At 48.8% G+C, this 21,808-nt stretch overlaps 1 protein-coding gene across 1 annotated transcript in view; it reads left to right on the top strand.

Moving 5' to 3' along the window:
• The window catches only part of PRMT7 (protein arginine methyltransferase 7), a 479,021-nt gene that overhangs the window by 357,534 nt on the left and 99,679 nt on the right, over positions 1-21,808 (top strand). Inside the window, exons 15-16 of the mRNA XM_086947749.1 lie at positions 4,378-4,452; positions 12,431-12,591. Of these exons, the coding sequence (XP_086803875.1) occupies positions 4,378-4,452; positions 12,431-12,591 (236 nt within the window). The remainder of the gene's footprint in view (positions 1-4,377; positions 4,453-12,430; positions 12,592-21,808) is intronic.

Genomic DNA, 21,808 nt, shown 5'->3' with positions numbered 1-21,808 from the left:
CTCCCGTGAGTTATCGTTACAACTTTCTCCCTTCTCCCTCTGGCTGGGCTCACCTATTGTTAAGGTATTAGTAATACAGGGAGGATTTTGTGATGGTCAATCTATCTCTTCCATACCTGCAAGTGGATCAAAACGGTTTCTTAAGGGGATATTGCTTGGGAACCATCCTAGGTAATCTTCCCCCTGATATCTTGGTCTTAGGTCGTTGTGCCAAGTTTGCGAGGGGTTATTATTGTTATAAGTTGATCCCCAATGGAAGCCATCACTCTGTTGCGGAGGTCCCCAGTTGTTTTGATTTGGTCATACGGCCCTATTTCTCCGGGCCCACCCAGGGTGTGTTTCACTGTTGAATGCCTGCCTAGTGTTCTTGTAAAGCAAAGTCGGGGGAGCAAAATTCAAATTTGGGTAAAAGTATTCTAGACCTATACATTGAATATCCCCAACTCTAGCAAATCTCGGTTTACAGCAGATAATATTTTTTACCCAGGTATCACTGAAGTTGATCAGGATACAGTCCCCCTCTAGGTCCTTCTCGCTTGGGCCCACCCAGGGGACTCTGCGCACACTAAGTATTTTTGTTTTGGAATCAGGAGGGAGTGGTCTGTTAATGTTAAGCCAGTATATTATTTTGTTTTTTAGTTCCTGAATTGATTCCGTTTTATTGGGCAAAACTGGGGGTACTCCAGTGAGTATTACCATAAAAGGGGCTGAGTCTGGGGGCAAGTTTACAGGTGGTAGTTTCCTTTTGTGTGCTCTCTCGTTGTCGTTACTTACTGCAGGCCCCTGTGAATATGTTTGTTTGGGCCCTTGGGTAGTTCCCTGTTTAGCGATAGTAGCTTCTGGTGTTGGTGTTGGTGTTGCACTACCCATATTTTTACTAGGGGGCCCCACAGTGACCGCCACTGCAGGTTTAGTACGAGCTAATGGTACAGGTTTTGTGCGTACTAAGGGGACCGGTGCTGCCCTAGGGTCACCAGTTGTGAGTGCTTTAAAAGTTTTACTCACATTTTTATTCTCTCCCCCTTTTTTTGGATTACTAATGTTGGTGTTATCATTTTTATTGTTGTTATTAATGCCCCCCTCCTCAGGTAATTTATTCTTCAGTGCTAAAGTTTCAAGGGAATTGGTGTTAAGAGAGATGAGATGTTCCAATTGGTCTAATTTTAAATTAACAATTTGAATTTTCTCTAGGACGGGCAGCAAGAGCATCTGCACTGTTTTCTCAATTTCTCCCAGAAGTCGGTCATTATTATTGGTATTAAATGAGAAAGTTTTCTGACCCGCATCAACTAGGTGGGTGCCCTTTTGCTTGGGAGGAATTGTCAAAGCTTTAGGTGGTGCTGGCTTCGCTGACTTAGATCTAGTTCCTTTTCTATGGTTTCCCCCTCTTTTACGTTTATTTGGATTGTTAGGTTCCCGCTCACAAAGTACTACATGATCTTGTCGAAGGATAGGCCCATTGTTGCTCAAGTTACTCAAGTTGCCATTTAAGGCATTTTCCCCCGTATTACCTGATGGAATAGGTATAGGAGTGAGTATAGGTGCTTCAGCTTGAGAATCCCCTGGGTCTACTATCGTAGTTGTCTGTGAATCAGAAATTACCACTAAATTTGGGCTAGCCTCTAGGTTACTATCTGCACTATCTGCACTTTGCTCAAGAGTAGGTGGCTTATTGGGGGTGATTTTAGAGGCAATATCTCCCAGGGATGAGCGTTTTCCTGTTACTAAGTCTAGGGACAAACGCTTTTCTGTAAGGGCAATTTCTTTTTCTAAGATCACAGTTGCCCGACTTATAAAATCATCTAAAGTTCCAGTGGCTTTCCCATTGTTCGTTTTTACAGTAACCTGTCTACCCTTCCCTGAGCGCAGGGACATCATGTGAGTTCTGGGAAACAGCTAAATATATAGTGCTACAACTTACAACCAAACAGTTTAAAATATGAGATCTGTGATCACTGATGAAAGGGAGTAGCCCCGACCCGACCTTGATCGGCCTTAGACGGTCCCGCCCTTGTCCCGGCCTTCTCCCGGCGAGCTCCCGCGCGCTCCCGCGCAGCGGTATTCACACGTTAATTTATGGCTCTTACGGTGATCACCCGGTCGTTGGGGGCGGGGCGGGGAGGGAGAGCAGCCCAGGTGGAACGGGCGGGGTTACTGGGACCCCTGAGAAATGTAGTCCCAGCCCTCTTGCTCGCAGCCCTCAGCCCCTGTCTTACCCCAGCAGCAGCTAACAGCCCACGAAGGAGAGCGCCCCTCTGCGAAGCGGGACCCGCGCAGCGGGTTCCGCGAGGCGTTGGTGAAGATGCAAGGAATCCACGGGCAATCCAAACAGCAAGGCAGGTTTGTCAAGGTGTCCCACGAAGTGCAGGGCAAGCCGGTATTTGATCACCCGGTTGTTCGGGGCGGGGAGGGAGAGCAGCCCAGGTGGAACGGGCGGGGTTACTGGGACTCCTGGGAAATGTAGTCCCAGCCCTCTTGCTCGCAGCCCTCAGCCCCTGTCTTACCCCAGCAGCAGCTAACAGCCCACGAAGGAGAGCGCCCCTCTGCGAAGCGGGACCCGCGCAGCGGGTTCCGCGAGGCGTTGGTGGAGATGCAAGGAATCCACGGGCAATCCAAACAGCAAGGCAGGTTTGTCAAGGTGTCAAGGTATCTTTTCAGAAAGGCCTTCTTGACATTATAGGAGGTGAAACAACTAAGGTTCTAGGTTCATTAGTGTGTTATGTTCCTTCTGGTAAGCGCTTAGAGACCGGCGGTGATAGGCGCTATACAAGTAATCCTTAACATAACATAACATAAGAAAGGGAAATTTCACCCAGTGGACAAAAATATTTACATGGGGAAAGTGGTTCTGCGCTGCCCCCTCCCTGAGGCGCCTGCCGGCCCAAAATTACTTTATATGGGGAGGAAAGCCACACAGTCCCCCTCCCTGAGCCTCAAGGGACCCTGGTGGCAACAACCCCTTGGGCCAAAATTACATTATATGGGGAGGAGGGGGCTATGCGGCCACCCTCTGTGAGCCATTAAAGACCCTGGAGAGCCCACCCCTGGGGCTGATTACTTCTAGGGAGGGGACCGTGCAGCCCTCCTCCCTGAGCCATTAATGGCCTGGGGAACCCCATTCCCTGGGGCCCACCCAGTAGCTATGGTCTGGGGAGGTACCCCTGGGACAAGGGACCAAGTTGGTTCCCTGCCTGCATTGGCTTGGGCAAGGAAACCTGCGCTAGCCCTTGCTTGGCAGGAGAGTTTTTGAATTTCCTGCCAAGCAGTAGCATACTTCAAGTATGCTCCCAGTAGGCAGGAGCTTTAAAAATTCTCCCTCCTTCTGGGAGCGGACTTTTGTACTGTTTCCTTGCCCACACAGAAGCGGGCAGTGAAATAGATCAAAATAGTGTTCCAGGTCGGAGGGAACCGCATTAGTAGCTAATCCCTCTGGGTGGGAGCAGTACCATCTCCCTCTGCATCTGAAGAGCCGGCTGTGGCCGCGGGGCTCACCCGCAGCCCCCAACAACGATATGGTGGATGCGCTAAGTGGGCACCAGGACACCCACCTTTAATTGTTTAGGGCCCCAGCGAATTAGGTCCCTACAGCCAATAGCGGTTCGTTGGAGGGGGGAGGCACCTGGCCCCCTCCCCTTTATTTTAGAAATGGCCCTGGGGGATGGGGTCCCCAGGGCCTAACAAGGCTCAGAGAGGAGGAGTATGATATCGTGATGTCATGAATAATGTCACGGAACATGTCATGAGTGATGTAATATTTTTTTAGTTCAAAACGTTAATGTTGTCAATGACCTATCTGACCTAACATATATATAAATATATATATTGTGCGTGTAATGAATCTTGTATCTATATACAGATGTTGGACTGCAAATTAAAATGTTTCCCTGCGCCCCGCCCACCCCCCCTTTTCATTGTATTCCCCTTGGCATAATGTCTGAGCATCAAAATGTGTATATACATTTTAAAGTGTAACCTTACACCGGATAAAACCCAATATCATGGTGTCTGGAAATTATTGGGTACGATAAAAAGCACAAATTATGAGTTTAACCGGAAAATAGGCATAAGGCGAAGATTGAGGTGGTTTACACACCAACATCTGCACGTTCTGCTATTTCATGAGCCTTTTTCCACCATTAAATCTCAACAGGATCTTGACTGGTCGAAATTTAACCCTTGGCTCAGACCTTACCCCACCCAGTAATTGCCCCAGCATTTGTACACGTCATGCCTTCTCAAATAGGTGTTTGCAAGGGAATCATAAACACCGGGTCAGCTACAATCAAGACCTAAGTGTATATGAAACTAAACCGCATGCCTGCATGTTTGAATGGCTTAGTGCTGGTCATTACTGACAGGTATTTTACTCTTCCTCAGGACCTGTGGCGAATCCGGAGCCCCTGTGGGAGCTGTGAAGGGTTTGATGTAAGCATGATGGATGAAATGATTAAGGTAAGAGACAGGCACCTACTAAACTAGCAGGCCAGATTATGCAAATAGTCCCAGCTGCAGAGCATGTTTGTCCCTGTATCTTGCACAAGGTCATACAGATAAGCATAAAAATGTGGCTTTTCATTTGATGCATATATTTTTTTTAAATGATGCTGTTTCGGGTTCACTTTATACATAAGCTTTCCTTTGAAGGATTTTCCTCAACAAGCTCAAATCAGTCCGAAAAATGACCTAAAAGTGGTTCTAACGTTAGACGAGTCGTCAGAATGATGCTCACTTAATAAAGCGCAGTTTCAAAATATACCTTGACAAACCTGCCTTGCTTTTTGGATTGCCTGTGCACACTTTGACAAACCTGCCTTGCTGTTTGGATTGCCCGTGGACTCCTTGCATCTCCACCAACGCCTCGCGGAACCCGCTGCGCGGGTCCCGCTTCGCAGAGGGGCGCTCTCCTTTGTGGGCTGTTAGCTGCTGCTGGGGTAAAACAGGGGCTGAGGGCTGCGAGCAAGAGGGCTGGGACTACATTTCCCAGGAGTCCCAGTAACCCCGCCCGTTCCACCTGGGCTGCTCTCCCTCCCCGCCCCGCCCCCAACGACCGGGTGATCAAATACCGGCCTGCCCTGCACTTCGTGGGACACCTTGACAAACCTGCCTTGCTGTTTGGATTGCCCGTGGACTCCTTGCATCTCCACCAACGCCTCGCGGAACCCGCTGCGCGGGTCCCGCTTCGCAGAGGGGCGCTCTCCTTTGTGGGCTGTTTGCTGCTGCTGGGGTAAAACAGGGGCTGAGGGCTGCGAGCAAGAGGGCTGGGACTACATTTCCCAGGAGTCCCAGTAACCCTGCCCGTTCCACCTGGGCTGCTCTCCCTCCCCGCCCCGCCCCCAACGACCGGGTGATCAAATACCGGACTGCCCTGCACTTCGTGGGACACCTTGACAAACCTGCCTTGCTGTTTGGATTGCCCATGGACTCCTTGCATCTCCACCAACGCCTCGCGGAACCCGCTGCGCGGGTCCCGCTTCGCAGAGGGGCGCTCTCCTTTGTGGGCTGTTAGCTGCTGCTGGGGTAAAACAGGGGCTGAGGGCTGCGAGCAAGAGGGCTGGGACTACATTTCCCAGGAGTCCCAGTAACCCCGCCCGTTCCACCTGGGCTGCTCTCCCTCCCCGCCCCGCCCCCAACGACCGGGTGATCAAATACCGGCCTGCCCTGCACTTCATGGGACACCTTGACAAACCTGCGTTGCTGTTTGGATTGCCCGTGGACACCTTGACAAACCTGCCTTGCTGTTTGGATTGCCCGTGGACTCCTTGCATCTCCACCAACGCCTCGCGGAACCCGCTGCGCGGGTCCCGCTTCGCAGAGGGGCGCTCTCCTTTGTGGGCTGTTAGCTGCTGCTGGGGTAAAACAGGGGCTGAGGGCTGCGAGCAAGAGGGCTGGGACTACATTTCCCAGGAGTCCCAGTAACCCCGCCCGTTCCACCTGGGCTGCTCTCCCTCCCCGCCCCGCCCCCAACGACCGGGTGATCAAATACCGGCCTGCCCTGCACTTCGTGGGACACCTTGACAAACCTGCCTTGCTGTTTGGATTGCCCGTGGACTCCTTGCATCTCCACCAACGCCTCGCGGATCCCGCTGCGCGGGTCCCGCTTCGCAGAGGGGCGCTCTCCTTTGTGGGCTGTTAGCTGCTGCTGGGGTAAAACAGGGGCTGAGGGCTGCGAGCAAGAGGGCTGGGACTACATTTCCCAGGAGTCCCAGTAACCCCGCCCGTTCCACCTGGGCTGCTCTCCCTCCCCGCCCCGCCCCCGACAACCCGTCCATCACCATAACAGCCATAAAATAACGTGTGAATACCGCTGCGCGGGAGCGCGCGGTAGCTCGCCGGGAGAAGCCCGGGACAAGGGTGGGCCCTCTAAGGCCCTCGTAGGCCAGAGGAGGCCGGGCTGGGCCACCTCCCTAACATCTGCTGCCCAGTGGCCCCTGACCTGCTTCGTCGGATATGACGACAGAGGAGGATACCCCTGGAAAAAAAGGTAGATTACGCAATGGGTCATTGGAGAACTATTTTCAGAAGAAGAGTGAGGGCGAAAAGGACTCTATTCTAGCAGAGCGTAGGGCAGAGCGCCGTCGCTCTGTTGAGAGCATGAAGCATAGACCCCTCACGGATAGCTCCTTGCTTGTTATGACCCGGGAAGGAGGTTCAGTAGACTTGAGTGAGGACAATGCTAGTCTAGAAGGCGTCCCACTATTGTTCCGTGATTTTGTATCCACACCTTGTCTGCCTGTGGATAATATCACAATAGTTTCTCCTACCCCTAGTCCCAGTCGCATTAGGGCCACACCTAAACCTAGGAAACAGAAACTTAAGCCTCTACCCGTGGCTCAGATTCATCGCCCACCACCTAGTAAAAAAAGGAGAAAACTTAGGGAGGCCCCAGGTAAAGCAAAAACCCCGCATACTGAGTTTGGTAAAAGGGCAAAAAACCCCATTTCAATTGAGATTACCCCAGCAGAGGTTCAGGATTCTACACCAGCAGTAGTACCATCATTGATTTGTACTTTACCTGAAGTAGCCATGCAGGTGGTGGCTTCTGACAGTAATATTAGAGATACAGCAGCTGATACTTTACCTCCCCCCACATTGATAGGAAACTTGGAGTTTTTGTTGAGATCTCTCCTTGTACCAATCAATGAGTCTATCAAAAAGGTGGAAATCAGACTTACCATATTGGAAGCAGCTATAACTAGTATGGCCACTCTGTCAAAAACCCAGGGGAGTGGGGTGGTGCATCCTACACCCCCGATAAGGCCCCCCCCTACCTCTGTCCAAAAGAACCCACCTGCCCCAGCTCAGTCGGCCAAGCAAACTATTCAGCCCCAGGGTAGAGCTGACCTTCCCTCCGAAAACCCACTGCCTCCTAAACATGTAAAGACACCAGTAGTTGAATCGGGTGGCGCCTCAAATAAATCTATTCCTAAGGTCCCGGCAAGCAACAACCAGGATGTACAAGGGGAAACTAGTAATAATAGAATACCACGCAAAAAGGTGCCACAAGTGGAGATTCCCCCTGAAGCAGTGCCCTTTGTGGTGGTCCTAACAGGGGTCCCTCAGCAAGCAGAAAATAAGAAGGAGGGATATGTTGACCTTAAGAATAAAATTATTCATTGGTTAAGGACGTATAGGCCGATAGCGCCCAACATAGATGGAGATATAGTCCATGTTAGACGGATTAACGGGCTGGGGAGTAGAACTAAAAATATGGAGGGGGATCTAGTGGTGGTCAATTTTAGAGACCCTCGGGCCGTTGATTATATCCTAAATTGGCCACCAGGAAATGGGGGAACTTGCATCATTCCTCGGGCCCTAACATACTTCTATCCTAGGCCAGAGGACACCCCATTTAGATATCCAAATAAACCTCATTCTTATAGACCGCCCCTTACTTTGCCCTACAATAACAATTATACCCATTTTGGGCAACACTTTTCCTTGGTACCTGAACAGATCTCTGCCTGGTCTACTGTCCCTTATAGACATACGATGAACCATGGCACCAGGATGAATCATTTGAGGCCTTTTACCCCACTGGACACTTAGAATCGGTTTTCCCAGCTTTCTGGGCTGGAAGATTGCGATTGAAGTTCAGCGCCTGGGGGGGAGGCATGTGAACTGCTGGGTGGGGGGGACCCAACAAGACCATGTGGTAGCATAGGTATAGGGGAAGGTAGTTCTTTTCCAGCTCAAACTGTTAGTATTAATAACATTACAGAGGTTCCTTCCTTTGACGGGCCTATGACTAGCATGGTTGGTTGCCTCGTAACACCTATTCACCCGGCACAGGAGGGGGGGAGATGTAAGACCAGGGTGGATAAGGAGGGTGCGAATGGGGGGGGGTCCACCATAGTGCCTAATGGACGGCGGGTAATAAATTTCCTTTCTTGGAACATTGCGGGGCTAAAAAGGAAGTTAGACATTCCAGAGTGGCACACGTTCATTGAGGGGTTCGATGTTTGCCTATTTCAGGAAACTTGGAGGCTATCACCATTACACAAATCAGGGTATACAACCCATTTTCTGTCAGCAGTAAGTAAGGGAAAGGGTAGACCAGCGGGTGGTCTCATGGTCTGGATTAAAGTAGAACTGGATTGGGTGGTCACACGCCACAATTTGGAGTGTAATGATATACTCCATCTCTCCTCCAGAGGAAAGTTAGAGGGTAGTAGGCTTGACATTTTCAATGTCTATGCTAGAGGGACACCTGGGGACTCTACCTCTCTGACTTTAACAGCCCTGGACTCCGCCTTAGCTAATTGCCCTTCAACAGCAAAAATTATTGTGGGGGGTGATTTTAATTGCACGTTTGAACCCCTCCTCGGAGATGACCCCTTGGGCATTGAAGAGGAGGATTCAAAATGGTCCATCCCAAGTTTATCCTTGCCCCCCATTAGGAGGTGGTCGGCTAGGGCTATTCAAATCAATACATTGACCAGGGTTCACAAGTTAAGAGCCCTCAATGGCAGGACTATATCCGACCAGGCAGGGGCATTGACCTTTAATAGGCTTACTGGGCCATCCCGAATTGACTATATCCTAATGGATATTAATTTTTGGGCAGAGCTTATTGACATGGAAGTCCTCCCAAGCCAGGATAGCGATCACAATCCCTTGTGCTGCAAGTTTTATTGGGGCACCCTTAAAGATAGGAGGATGAATGTCATCTTAAAAACATCTAAAGAGATCATCCCCTATAATAACAACCGTAGATTAAAATGGGATAAGGCTAAACTCAAGGAAGAAGATTTAGGGGCGATAAAATTATTGGTTGAGGGCTTGTCTTCTGATCTGGAAGATTGGGTGGGTGAAAATCAGACCAGCAGGGTCCCATACCCCTCCCTTGATTCAGCCTATAAAGCTACAATTGATCATGTTGGCAAATTTTTCATCTCGAAAGGGAAAAGCAATAGGGATACTGTCAATCCCCCCTCTTCTAATAAACCTTGGTATACAGTCCTGTGTAAGGGCAAAAGGAAAAATCTGACAAAAGCCCTGATTTCTGGGGATCCTTTGCTGGTTAGAGCGGCCAGGAAGGAATACCTAAATGTATTATTATTGGCCAAGCGGGAGTGGGAGGAACAGCATTGGCAGGACTTATCCAATGCTGTAAGTAGTAGGAACCCGAACCTTTTCTGGGACCTGATCAATAGAACTAGGCAGAGGAAATCGCAACCATTGGCTGCACATATAACCAGCCAGCAATGGTTTGATCATTTCTCATCCCTTTATGGAGGTAATGAGGAAACAACTAGCCCTGGGGCAGATAGTTTGAGAGATGGAGTTTTCTCTGGGGTGGACGATCCTCCATTTACGACCATGGAAGTAGTGATGGAGATCAGGCACCTAAGCCCAAAGAAAGCAGCTGGACAGGACGGGATTCCTGGAGACCTGTTGATAGCGGAGCCGCAGGCTTGGGCTAAATTAATCGCTACTATAATGAATTTGATCACCAGGGGTCACCAGGTGCCAGACTCCTGGAAAGGGGCAGAGGTAGTAACCGTGTTCAAGAAGGGGGTAAGAGACGACCCTGCGAACTACAGACCTATTAGTCTGATAGACATAATTCAGAAAGTGGTCGGCAGGGTCATCATCTCAAGAGTAGGAGATTGGATGGAGGAGGCCAGTATTCTCTCTCACCTACAGGCGGGGTTCAGAAGAAAGGTAGGCACGATGGACCAGGTCTTACTTTTTTTTTGTTATCTATTGGAAGGCAGTTACCATCAAGAAAGGCAGTTTATATATGGCCTTCATAGATCTCAAGACTGCTTTTGACCTGGTCCCCCGGGCAAAATAATGGGAGATTCTAGGAGAGATGGGTTTCCCAAGTGGTCTCCTGAACCTTATCGTAAAGCTCCACGAGGGGAATTACGCGAAGGTTAGATGGGGACCCCAGGGACAATTGACAGAGAGGATCCCTGTGCGGAGAGGAGTACGTCAGGGATGTGTTATGGCTCCGACCCTCTTCTTCCTATTCGTGAATGGAGTGGTGGACCATCTGAAGGGGGAGGAGACGGATGCCCCATCCCTGGCGGGGGAAAGAATCCCCACTTTACTCTTCGCCGATGACACCATATTAATCTCCAAATCCCCAGTGGGTCTACAAAAACTCTTGAACCGGTTTAGCTCCTTCTGTACCGCCCGAGGCTTAACCATCAATACCTCAAAAACTAAATTGATGGCACTCTCCCCCTCTAAAATATTCAAAAATAATTTCCTGCTTAATGGTGTCCCTTTGGAGCTGGTTGAGTCTTTTGACTACCTTGGTGTCCGGATAAACAGCCGAATGACCTGGAAGGATCACTTGGCCAAAATGTTACTCAGTCATCAAAGAGTATCGGGGGTGATTCTGAGGGAAGTCCGTGAATCATGTAGTAAACCTGTCTCCCCGGCCATGGCCATATACGAGGGTCAGATTCTCCCAGCTGTATTATATGGCTCTGAACTTTGGGGGTTCGAAAATGTATCAGATCTATCGACAGCGGAAAATAATTTTCTAAGGAAGGTGGTGGCTCTTCCTGCTTCCACCCCACTAATTCCCCTGAGATTAGATCTGGGCAGAAGAGCATTTAAGGACTTGGTAAGGCTACGCCCGTTGCTCTTTTGGACCCGTTTAAGAAGAACGGAAGAGCTTGCAAAATATGCTGAGGGGCTGGACGATCTTCTTTTACTGGACACGGGGAAAAAAAATTGGATGGTTGAATAAATTGAAAGACTTGGTTCTTAAGTTAGGGCTAAGAGATGCTTGGGAGTCACAATCGCCGCCACCAAAGGATGTGATCAAAAAGTTATACTGGGACTGGGTTCAGAGTAATGTGTTGAGGGCCACGGATGGGGGCTCACTCACGGACCAATTTTTGTTATTTAAATGTGTGAGGAAATTGGAGCCCTTCCTCGACCTGATAACTAAACCCTTTGATCGCGCACTATACCTAAAACTGCGATATGGGACGCTTCCGGTGCATGACTTTATGGTGAGGTGGTCAAACTCTGGTGCCCCCCTGCGTTCATGCCCTGGCTGTGTAGCACCAACAGAGTCTGTGGCCCATCTATTTTTTGCCTGCCCAGCTTATAAAGGGGCGCGGAAATTTTGGCTGAAACCTGTCTGCAGGGAACTGGGGTTGAGGTGCCATAGACAGGCTCTTCGTGTACTCTCCACGGACTCATCATCTTCCTTTATGACTTGTGGGGTAGCAAAGTTCTTGGGAAGTGCATGGATGACGCGATCCCGCTTACTGAAACTGCAGTCGGGGGCCCAACGGTCTGATGCCATATCTGCTGGTAGCAAATTGATGATTGTGTTGCACCTTATTCTTTTACTGTATTTTAATATTTTATTGTGTATTGGAAATGTATTTTATATGTATTCTTTTATGGTGATCAAGTTGCCGAATAAAGATATTCAATAAAAAAAAATATATATATATATATCTAGTATCCATTGCCTCTGCACTTTTCTTTCCTTTATTGTTACGTTTGTTTTTTCAGGGGTGCTACCATTCTCATGACTTATGCATGGACTATATGGCAGGGGAGGCATGGGCACTGCCAAGAACATCAAAGGATGTATTTGTAAATAAATAAACGATAAACAAAAATGAATGCATGAGTCCATATATATATATATATATATATATAGACAAAGGAATAGTGGGCTGCGAGTTGATGGCCTAGAATAATGCCTCATGTGGTATTGTAGTGTGTTTGTTGCTACTCAGCTAGGAATAAGCTTCACTTTAAACGTTATTTTATAACGTTTTGTGTTCGTTGTCACATACATTGCACTTCCTGAGAACAACGCTTAGGCATCACAGGGCTGGTGTTATCTTTGTAAATAATTCTTGGACCAACAAGGCAGTCTGTCACTGTTCAGAGAGAGAACTAGAAAAAAATGGTCTAATATATTTTCTTTCTTTTCTCTTTCCTTCAGCACTCTCTAAACTTTAGGGAGTCCCAGGAAGCAGAACCTCATCCATTGTGGGAATACCCCTGCAAATCACTCTCTGCACCTAAGGAAGCAATGAGGTTTGACTTCAGACAACCTGTGCCAGATCAAAGTATCAGTTCAGAGGGAGCTATGAAGGTTATAAGGTAAGCTGTGTAAAACATTCAGCACTATACTTGAATGTGCAGAAGCCCTTCTGTTTTTATTGGCTGTATATTAAGTCTGTTTGAATTTCAAAGATGAAAGCAACAAGCCTGACGTGACAAGTAGTTTTAGGACAGAATATTCATTTGTGAACAAAATAGTGAGTCTCAAATCCTTTCAACAGCAGTATGCAACCTCCTTGCAACTGAACAGCAATGGTGCATGCCAATGATTCAATTCTTTTATTTTCAAGTGCTCTGATGTGCTTGACTTTGAAGAAAATGATGACCTGGAAGTGTTCAGCAAGAGACTTGGGGTATGCAGTAGTAGTAGTAGTAAAGCTTTATTTCGATATAGAGACATATCATAAAAGCAAAACATGACAGCATAAAAACAATGGTCGAAACAAAGCAATTTACAATTCATATTACCATTAAAAACATTTCATATTTACACGAGATAATCTTAAAATTTATGAAAAATGAAAAAGGGACACTTTACTGTATCGTCAGTTGTTTAGCAGATCTTATGCGCCAAGCCCAGCCTAGGAATTTAGCCAAACAAATGGCAAAAAAGGGTCTTGTATCTGAGAGCAGTATTCTTATAGCTTCCAGATGTGAGCGAGTTCCCAGGATCCTACAAAGAGGCTTCAACCACCTCCGTCTAGGGGCCATATAGACTCGACACTCAAATAGAAAGTGTGCGACAGATTCAATTTTTAGCTCGCAGAATGGGCAATAGGGTACAGTTTGCAGTGGTGGTTTCCAGGTAGAGGTAAACTGACATAAAGGTAAGACCCCAACCCTGAATTTAAAATATAATGCCCTATCATGTGAACTGTGAATCAAGTCCAAATATGGTTCTCTGGAGGGGATATCTTTAACCATCAAGAAGTTGGCAACAGATCTTGGGTGATTTGATTTACCAAGTCTCTCGTTATCCACCCAAGACCAGTAAGCCTTCTTCAGTTCTTGTTTAGGAGGTGCTGTTTTATTTTCCCACGCAGCTCCCAGACCGAGCTTGTATAATGCCCTCTTGACCTCTCTGAGCCAGGCGATCTTATGCCAGCCAGGTAAGGACAGTACATCTTTTAGGGCGTCTGCATAGCTGTGGAGTTCGGGGACGTTCCAAATTCTAGACCATAGTAGTAAGGGGCGTAATTTAGCTTGCTCGCAGATTGGACGAGTACCTGCGTCCAGCAAGAGGGGGATTGTGGGGGTGCTCTGGGGTAGCCTCATCAGATCTTTGTGAAATTTATTTTCTAGGTGGGCCAAAGTATCCACTCTCTGGGTACCCCAAAGTTCTGCGCCATACAGTGCTGCACTCACAACCCTACCCCTATAAATATCAAGAAGTGCCCCAATAGGTTTTATGGAGGAAGCACGCTGCTCTTTAAGTAAAGCACCAACAACCCTCTTATGGGTTAGAAACACTTTTTGGTGATGGGCCTTCCAGCTCATACTATCACAAAGACGTATGCCTAGATAGTCAAATTCTTTGACCCGTTCTAATGTGACAGAGTCTAGAGTGGGGGGTTTAACAGATTTCTTAGGGGGGTTAAGGACAAGGAATTTGGTCTTGCCAATATTTATGGCCAGTCCCTTGGTGTCACAGAAGGCCTTGAAGCTGGAAAGTAGTGACTGTATGCCTGCAGGTGATTTCGAAATCAGGAGGGTGTCGTCCGCAAACAGGAGCGTCGGGATTTTCCTTCCAGCCAGGGATGGTGCATCTGCAGGATGTTGAAGAAGGTGCTCCACCACTCCATTGACGTAAAGCGAAAACAGAGTGGGGGCAAGCACACACCCCTGTCGGACGCCCCTGTCTACTGGAATACACGGGGTTTTTTCTCCCTGGGCACCCCATCTGATTTGGGCAAAGTTGTTTTCGTGGAATTTTATCAGCAAGGCCAACAAATAGGGAGGTAGACCTAACTCGTCAAGGACCTTCCACAATAATGCTCTTGGAACCAGGTCGAAGGCTGTTTTTAAGTCTATGAAGACTAAGTATAAGCTGCCCCCTCCTAGCACCACTACCTTCCAATAGAGCATTAAAAGGCGGAATGTCTGCTCGACGGTGCCTGTCCCTGATCTAAAACCCGCTTGGAAATCAGACAATATCTGATTTTCATCCACCCACTCCAGAATCCTGCCCAATACCACTTTCCCCGCTACCTTTTGCGTCGAATCCAGCAAACTGATGGGGCGGTAATTGGCTGGGTCTTCCCTGCTACCCTTTTTGAAAATGGGGACTACTTCAGCGCCCCTCCAAGAGTCAGGGAAGGACCCCCCCAACATAACCTCATTAAGAAGAGCAGCAATTAATCTGCTCCAAAATGGGGGATTATTTTTTATCAGGTCGCCCGGGATCCCATCAGGTCCTGCCGCTTTGTTAGAAACAGTACACCTGATTGCCTTCTCTACTTCCAAGGTGGTAAATAGGACTTCATTTGGTGGGAGATCTGTGGAACTGAGCCTTGGGAGCGGGTCTGGTTGCGGAGGCCCTGTCTGAGCCGAATACAATTTCGAAAAGTGGGCAAACCAGGCAACACCAGGGATATTACAAGTCAGTTGTTGATCAATGGGCTTGTCTCTTGATCTTAGCAAGTCCCAGAACCCCTTAGCATCTTTCCTTGTGCTCGCCTCCGTTAGGTCACGCCAAAAGTTGAAATCATATGTCCGCTTGGCCTCAGTCACAGTTTTCCTATAAAGTTTCCTTGCAGACCTGATGGTAGCTTGGTCTTTTCCTTTTACTGCAGCAACAAGATCACCCTTAGCATGTCGACACTTGGCTGTGAACCACTTTTCACTTGTTCTCAGGGCCCCCTTTGAAGCAGTTCTGGAGCTGGGTTTGGGAATGATGAACAGCCCACTTAGTGCCGTTACAGTCTCCGTAAATAACGATAGAAACATCTTGCTATCGCTATTCGTGCTATCAAGCCTAGATTCAGCCTCTAGTAAGATGGTTTCAGCTTGTGACATCCTAGCCTCATCCGCTGAGACTCTTGCCCATTTAAGACGTCTGCCACAGTTTGAGGGAAGAATCTCATGTGAAGCTTTCCATAACTGATTAGTGGTTTCTTGAGACCCAGTTTGCCAGGGGACAGAAATGGTTAAAGCGAGAGGGTTGTGGTCGCTGTCACAGGTCTCTATAACCTCCATGTCTTGATGATATGGCCAGAGGTTATAGTTGAGCATAACAAAGTCAATTCTGGATGAGTGGCCCGTCCTATTGTATGTATGGGCACCCATGGGATCTGATTTAGAACGCCCATTCGTTGCTCTCAAGTTATACTCCATGCAAAGAGCATTTATATCGATCGCCTTTTGTGTCCATTTAGGGATCAGTTCGAGGTTCAAAATAGGGATGCCCCTCCTGTTATCCTCATCGTTGGTATCCAGAATATCTTCTTTGGCTAAAGGCTCAAAACAGCAATTAAAATCGCCTGCCAGCAGGACGAGAGAGTCGGCGTCACAGGCAGACAGGTAGTTACTTAAGCCTAAAGAGTTTAGAGATCCTCCGTTCCTATTGCCCCTTAAGTTGAGATTAAATAGTTCTAGTTTCCTTCCCCCTTTGTAGTGCACTGTTAGCCATTGAAGGTCAGGTGTTTCGGTGGTCCTTTGAGAAACACTGAGGTCTAGTGCTATGTTGATCCAGATAAGAAGACCACCGGATGGGCGTCCTTTAGAACCTTGGTGACATACAGCCGGAACATAGAAGGTCGAAAACCCCACTCTATGTCTAGGTTCCTGGCACCATGTTTCCTGTAGCAAGCAAATGTCTTAGGGTGCCAGGAAGGTGTTCCATTCCGGGTTATCAAAGTTACGTGCAAGGCCAGCCACATTCCAGCTTAAGACCCTCAGTGAAGAATCGCCTGGGGAGGCAACTCTATCAGGCAGGTCGATCTCCATTGGATTAGATTGTACTGGAGGAGGGGGGATCGGACAGGGGCTGTCTGGCCTCGTTTCCACTCTTTTGCAATCTAAAATGGCCATTTTGATCGGTTCCATGGCCCGGGGCAAGAGAGTCAGAAGCCCGGCTTGGCTAGTTGGAGGGCCGTTGGTTGGATTTCCAATTGTGTCTGTAACATGTGGAGACGATGCTTTTTCTACTTGTGGGCATGCTGGGAACATAGAAAGTCAATCGACCTCCTCCAGGCCTCCAAATCTATTGTAGGTTGAAAGGCCATTCCAGTGTAAAAGAGTATTCTTTTGCCTCATGGGATGGGTGTTCCATGGGTGGTGCTGCACCAAGGACCAGTTATCCGCTTGGGTATGCACTTGGCGTGGGGGATAAAAATAGGATAGCGGCCTTGGTATGACTAAAGAATCTTCACTAGTTGGCCAGGAACAGATATGGTGCGCCGTATGTGGGTCTTCAAAAGTTACAACTACACAGTCCCCTTGCTTAGATTTCTTGGTTGGGCCCACCCAGGGTATTCTTCGGACCATCATTACTCGGCTTCTTTTGCCATTGGGAATCGGTCTGTTGACGTTAAGCCAGTGCATAGTTTTATTTTTCAATGACCAGTGGTTTTCGTGTTGGTCAGTGCCAATCACAGGGACGCCTGTCAACACGACCACATAGTCATTGGCCTCTGGTGGAAGGTCTATATAGCCTCCTCTAAAATTTTCTTTTGGACGAGGACCCTGGGTTTCGGCAGGCTGGGGTCTGGCGGATGCTACCAGGTTTGGATTTACTTTTCCAGGCTTAGAGTTCCGTGTGGGAATCTGCGGTTTGGTAGCCTGAGGTTTAGCGGTTATGGAAACTTGATCCACAGCCACAGTCCTCGGCTTAGGAACAGGCCTTACAGCAACAGGTACTGGTGGGGGGTGCTGCTCAGCTTGCAAAACAGGGGCTGGCGAAAGTGGGTCAGATAAGGACACGCCCTGGTTTTCGAGACTTCTCAGGCCAAGAGTGGCCAGAGCAATAATGCTCTTCTCCATCTCGAGTAGATTGTTTTCTATCCTAGACAATCTTAAGTCGAGTGGTGAGAGAAGTTTTTTTAATGTTTCCCAGACTTGATCTATAAATTCCTTATCATTCCTTCCCTGGTCTTGTACCTGCGCCCCCTCGTCTACTGTGGTGGTGTTGGCTGGACCCTCTCCCATACTTTGGCATACTGACTGTGTGCTCGAGGAACCCTCAGGTAAAGCATTACATGCCTGAGTGTTGGACATTGTGAGCTGGTGGGAGACTGTGACCTTTGCCTTTTTACGAGAGTAGGCTGAGCGTGATTGGCGTTTTCTTTTGGGTTGTGCACCACTAACACGGGAAGTAGTTGGGAATACTTGGGAAAGGGGATTAAGGGTGGGGGTCTGGGCGTGAGAAGGTGCAGCGAAACTTAGCTCTTCTGTAATGGGTGATTGTTCTAAGGGCGGAGTGAAGGTGGAAGTAATCGGGGGCTGGTGTAAATCAACCTGGGTGGTAATACTATTTGGGCGGGCAGGGCGTGCTGGAGTGACAGCAGAGGCTATATGTCCTAGGGATGATTTTTTCGAGAGGGCAATTACCTCGGACAGCCTACGTGCAGCTACCAATTCTAGGGATACCCGGGTTTGAAGTTTAGATATTTCTTCATCGATGGCTATATTTGTGCGGGTGATGAAGTCGTCCATAGGGCCACAGATTTGTGAACCACCTTTGGAGGCTTTGCTACGTGTCATCCTAGTACTCATGGTGCTTACGATGAGATCAGGGTCGTCACTCGACTTACTAACTAGGGAGCTTCAGTTTAAGCTAACCTGTCTCAGCACGATAATACAATAACAAGCAGGTTAGGAGCAATAAGGGGGGTGGGCCAGGGCCGTCCTCTGCCGTCCTCTGCCGTCCTCGAACGGCCTCAAACGGCCCGCTCTTAGCCCGGTCTTCGCCCCGGCCGTTGCCCCGCGCGCGTCCCGCGTGCGCGTTGTCCACACAAGCTATGAAGGAAAAACAAGAGGAAGGGGCGGGAAGAGGACCAGCTGCGGCCGATCCACGCCGCTAGGAATGCTGGTCCTCGCAGTCCCGCCTCTACCCCTGTTGACCAGATGACAGCTTGCAAGGGGCGCGTTGGTGCTCAAAGCACGTGGAGGGAGGCAGAAATGATGTTCCCCAGAGAGAGTCTAAGCCTACGAGCGGCTCCCGCGAAGCGGGGGCCGCGAGGCGTGGCGAAGTGGCCAGACAGCAACAACACAGGAACAGCGCTTCTTTGCAGGAAGGGTCCCAAGGCTCACTCACTCCACACAGATTTTAAAGAGGAGGAGGAGGGGGCGGGAAGAGGACCAGCTGCGGCCGATCCACGCCGCTAGGAATGCTGGTCCTCGCAGTCCCGCCTCTACCCCTGTTGACCAGATGACAGCTTGCAAGGGGCGCGTTGGTGCTCAAAGCACGTGGAGGGAGGCAGAAAGGATGTTCCCCAGAGAGAGTCTAAGCCTACGAGCGGCTCCCGCGAAGCGGGGGCCGCGAGGCGTGGCGAAGTGGCCAGACAGCAACAACACAGGAACAGCGCTTCTTTGCAGGAAGGGTCCCAAGGCTCACTCACTCCACACAGATTTTAAAGAGGAGGAGGAGGGGGCGGGAAGAGGACCAGCTGCGGCCGATCCACGCCGCTAGGAATGCTGGTCCTCGCAGTCCCGCCTCTACCCCTGTTGACCAGATGACAGCTTGCAAGGGGCGCGTTGGTGCTCAAAGCACGTGAAGGGAGGCAGAAAGGATGTTCCCCAGAGAGAGTCTAAGCCTACGAGCGGCCCCCGCGAAGCGGGGGCCGCGAGGCGTGGCGAAGTGGCCAGACAGCAACAACACAGGAACAGCGCTTCTTTGCAGGAAGGGTCCCAAGGCTCACTCACTCCACACAGATTTTAAAGAGGAGGAGGAGGGGGCGGGAAGAGGACCAGCTGCGGCCGATCCACGCCGCTAGGAATGCTGGTCCTCGCAGTCCCGCCTCTACCCCTGTTGACCAGATGACAGCTTGCAAGGGGCGCGTTGGTGCTCAAAGCACGTGGAGGGAGGCAGAAAGGATGTTCCCCAGAGAGAGTCTAAGCCTACGAGCGGCTCCCGCGAAGCGGGGGCCGCGAGGCGTGGCGAAGTGGCCAGACAGCAACAACACAGGAACAGCGCTTCTTTGCAGGAAGGGTATGCATGATGCTTTCTGCATTCTAATGGGGGTTAGGATGGTACCACCAACAGGAGACTGTGCACAGGCAATTCTTAATCACCTCAGTTTGCCCTCGTTCGACGTCTCCCCATTTAGTTTGTTCAGTAGGGGCTGGTAAATATCTGCAGAGGCCGCCTTGAGCAACTAGTGTCTACCAAACAGCAGCTGCCTGTCTGCAGGTAATACTGCACCAGTGCATCTTCCAGCTCCATTGGCACAGACATGCAATTTCCAGCATAATATCAGGAAATGACTGAATCCTCACATGACAATGGATGGTCTTGACAAGAGGGGATTCATGATGCTGTTGAATCCTCCTGTTTGTAGCATCCTCTCCAGCCTGGGAACCCGCTAATGACTGGGCCACACATGGAGCTTAGTATAACATGTCTTTATTCGTGTGTATGTTACCGTAAACTCCACATTCTAACCCTTCATTTGCTTCAGTATGCTCCAATACTTGCCTCACACTTCTAAGAAATCCATCAGGAGCCAAAAGGATCCTGTCTTTGCTAACTCACACAACACTACATTTCCCCCTCTGTTAAATAACAAAATAAAACATTACAAGTATATACACAATCATAGCTCTTCGATAAGTCTTTGAGACGCTCTGATCACAGTTGGAAACTGGGGACAGCCAGTAAAAGTGTCCTTGGCGCCGGAGGAACAGCAGCAGTCAGGGAGTTTTTAATTGTCCTTTCAGACCCAGTCTCTACATCGACATCAGTGCCTGACAAGCAATGAGCCACTTGTCGGAAATCTGAGGCATCTTCCGTAATGGACTTCCCAGGACATTGGGCAGTCACACGTGTCCTTTGCTGGTCACAACGTGAAACGGCTCAGCAGATTTCTGCCTTCTAGGCTGACAGACCAGCACTTGATCGCCTTTAGTGAACTTAACATCTTTTTCATGTCAGTTCTTGTCTGCATAGGCCTTAATTTTCCTTTAGCGATCAAAGTCTTTTATACAGGTTTCTTCCTCATTATGTGATCGTCTGTTGGTCCATTGAGGTAACTTGGCCGTCCTGGCTCTCCCGAACATCAAGGTTGCTTCCACCCACGGTTGATTGCAGGGTCAAACAGTAAGCTCGAAGAGTAGAATTCAAGGCAGTTTTAAGGTTGAGCTTTTCCATTACAGCGCTCTGAACAGCTTTCTTAAGAGTACTCATGAAACGTTCGGCAAGGCCATTGGCTTGTGGCCAAGGAGGAGTGCTCTTCTGATACTTCACATTAAGATGACTGAGAACGTCTCTGAATTCTCTGTTGTTTGAAAGGTGGCTCATTGTCAGATTTTAAGATTGCAGAAACAGCCCATGTGGCGAAAATGCTGTCTAATCCCTCAATGGCTCTTTCTTGAGTGATGGATTAGAGATTGTCTATCAATGGAAAATGGGAGTATTCATCAACAATCACCATCAGGTGATGTACATTGTCAAAAGCACCGAAGAAGTCAACAGCAATACTTTCTTATACATGTTTTGGCAACTTAGATGTTTAATGTGTGCTGAGTGGCTTTCAATGAAAGGCAGTTGCATAGATGACAGGCCTTGAATTCTCTTTCAACTCTCTCATCGAGATGAGGAAACCAGACTCAGGACCTGATTACGAACTTGGCAGGTGGGAAACTCTGACACAAACGTGACCGATATCCTGCCCGCCTTATTACAAGTTTCATAGGATATCGCAGAATTGTAATTTGGTGGAAGAGATATCCGTCACGTTTGTGATAGACTAACCTTGTCCACCAAGATCGTAATGAAGCTCTCGGTCTCGGAGAGCTTGTTTTGTGGCAATGATTCCACGATGTCCTTCATGGGCCACTTCCATTATCTGTTGTTGCAGACTCTCCAGAATACCAATTCTAGAATCTCTCTGGATAACGATTTCTTGATAAATGGACAGTCCGTTTTTGACATTTTTACACTTCTGTTATTCACTGTCACTGGTAAGAGGTCAAGTGTGCTGGTTCCTCGACTGATGTGTAATAATGTCTTTTAGTTTTAGCATGTCACTATCTTGACTTGTGGCAGTGACAATTTGCTCCAACGAAATATCAGCTTGTGTGCTTGATTTCACAATGAAAT

Source organism: Lissotriton vulgaris, chromosome 12 (assembly GCF_964263255.1).
Source record: "Lissotriton vulgaris chromosome 12, aLisVul1.2, whole genome shotgun sequence".
Lineage (NCBI taxonomy): Eukaryota > Metazoa > Chordata > Amphibia > Caudata > Salamandridae > Lissotriton > Lissotriton vulgaris.
This window is presented reverse-complemented; position numbering and strand designations above follow the sequence as displayed.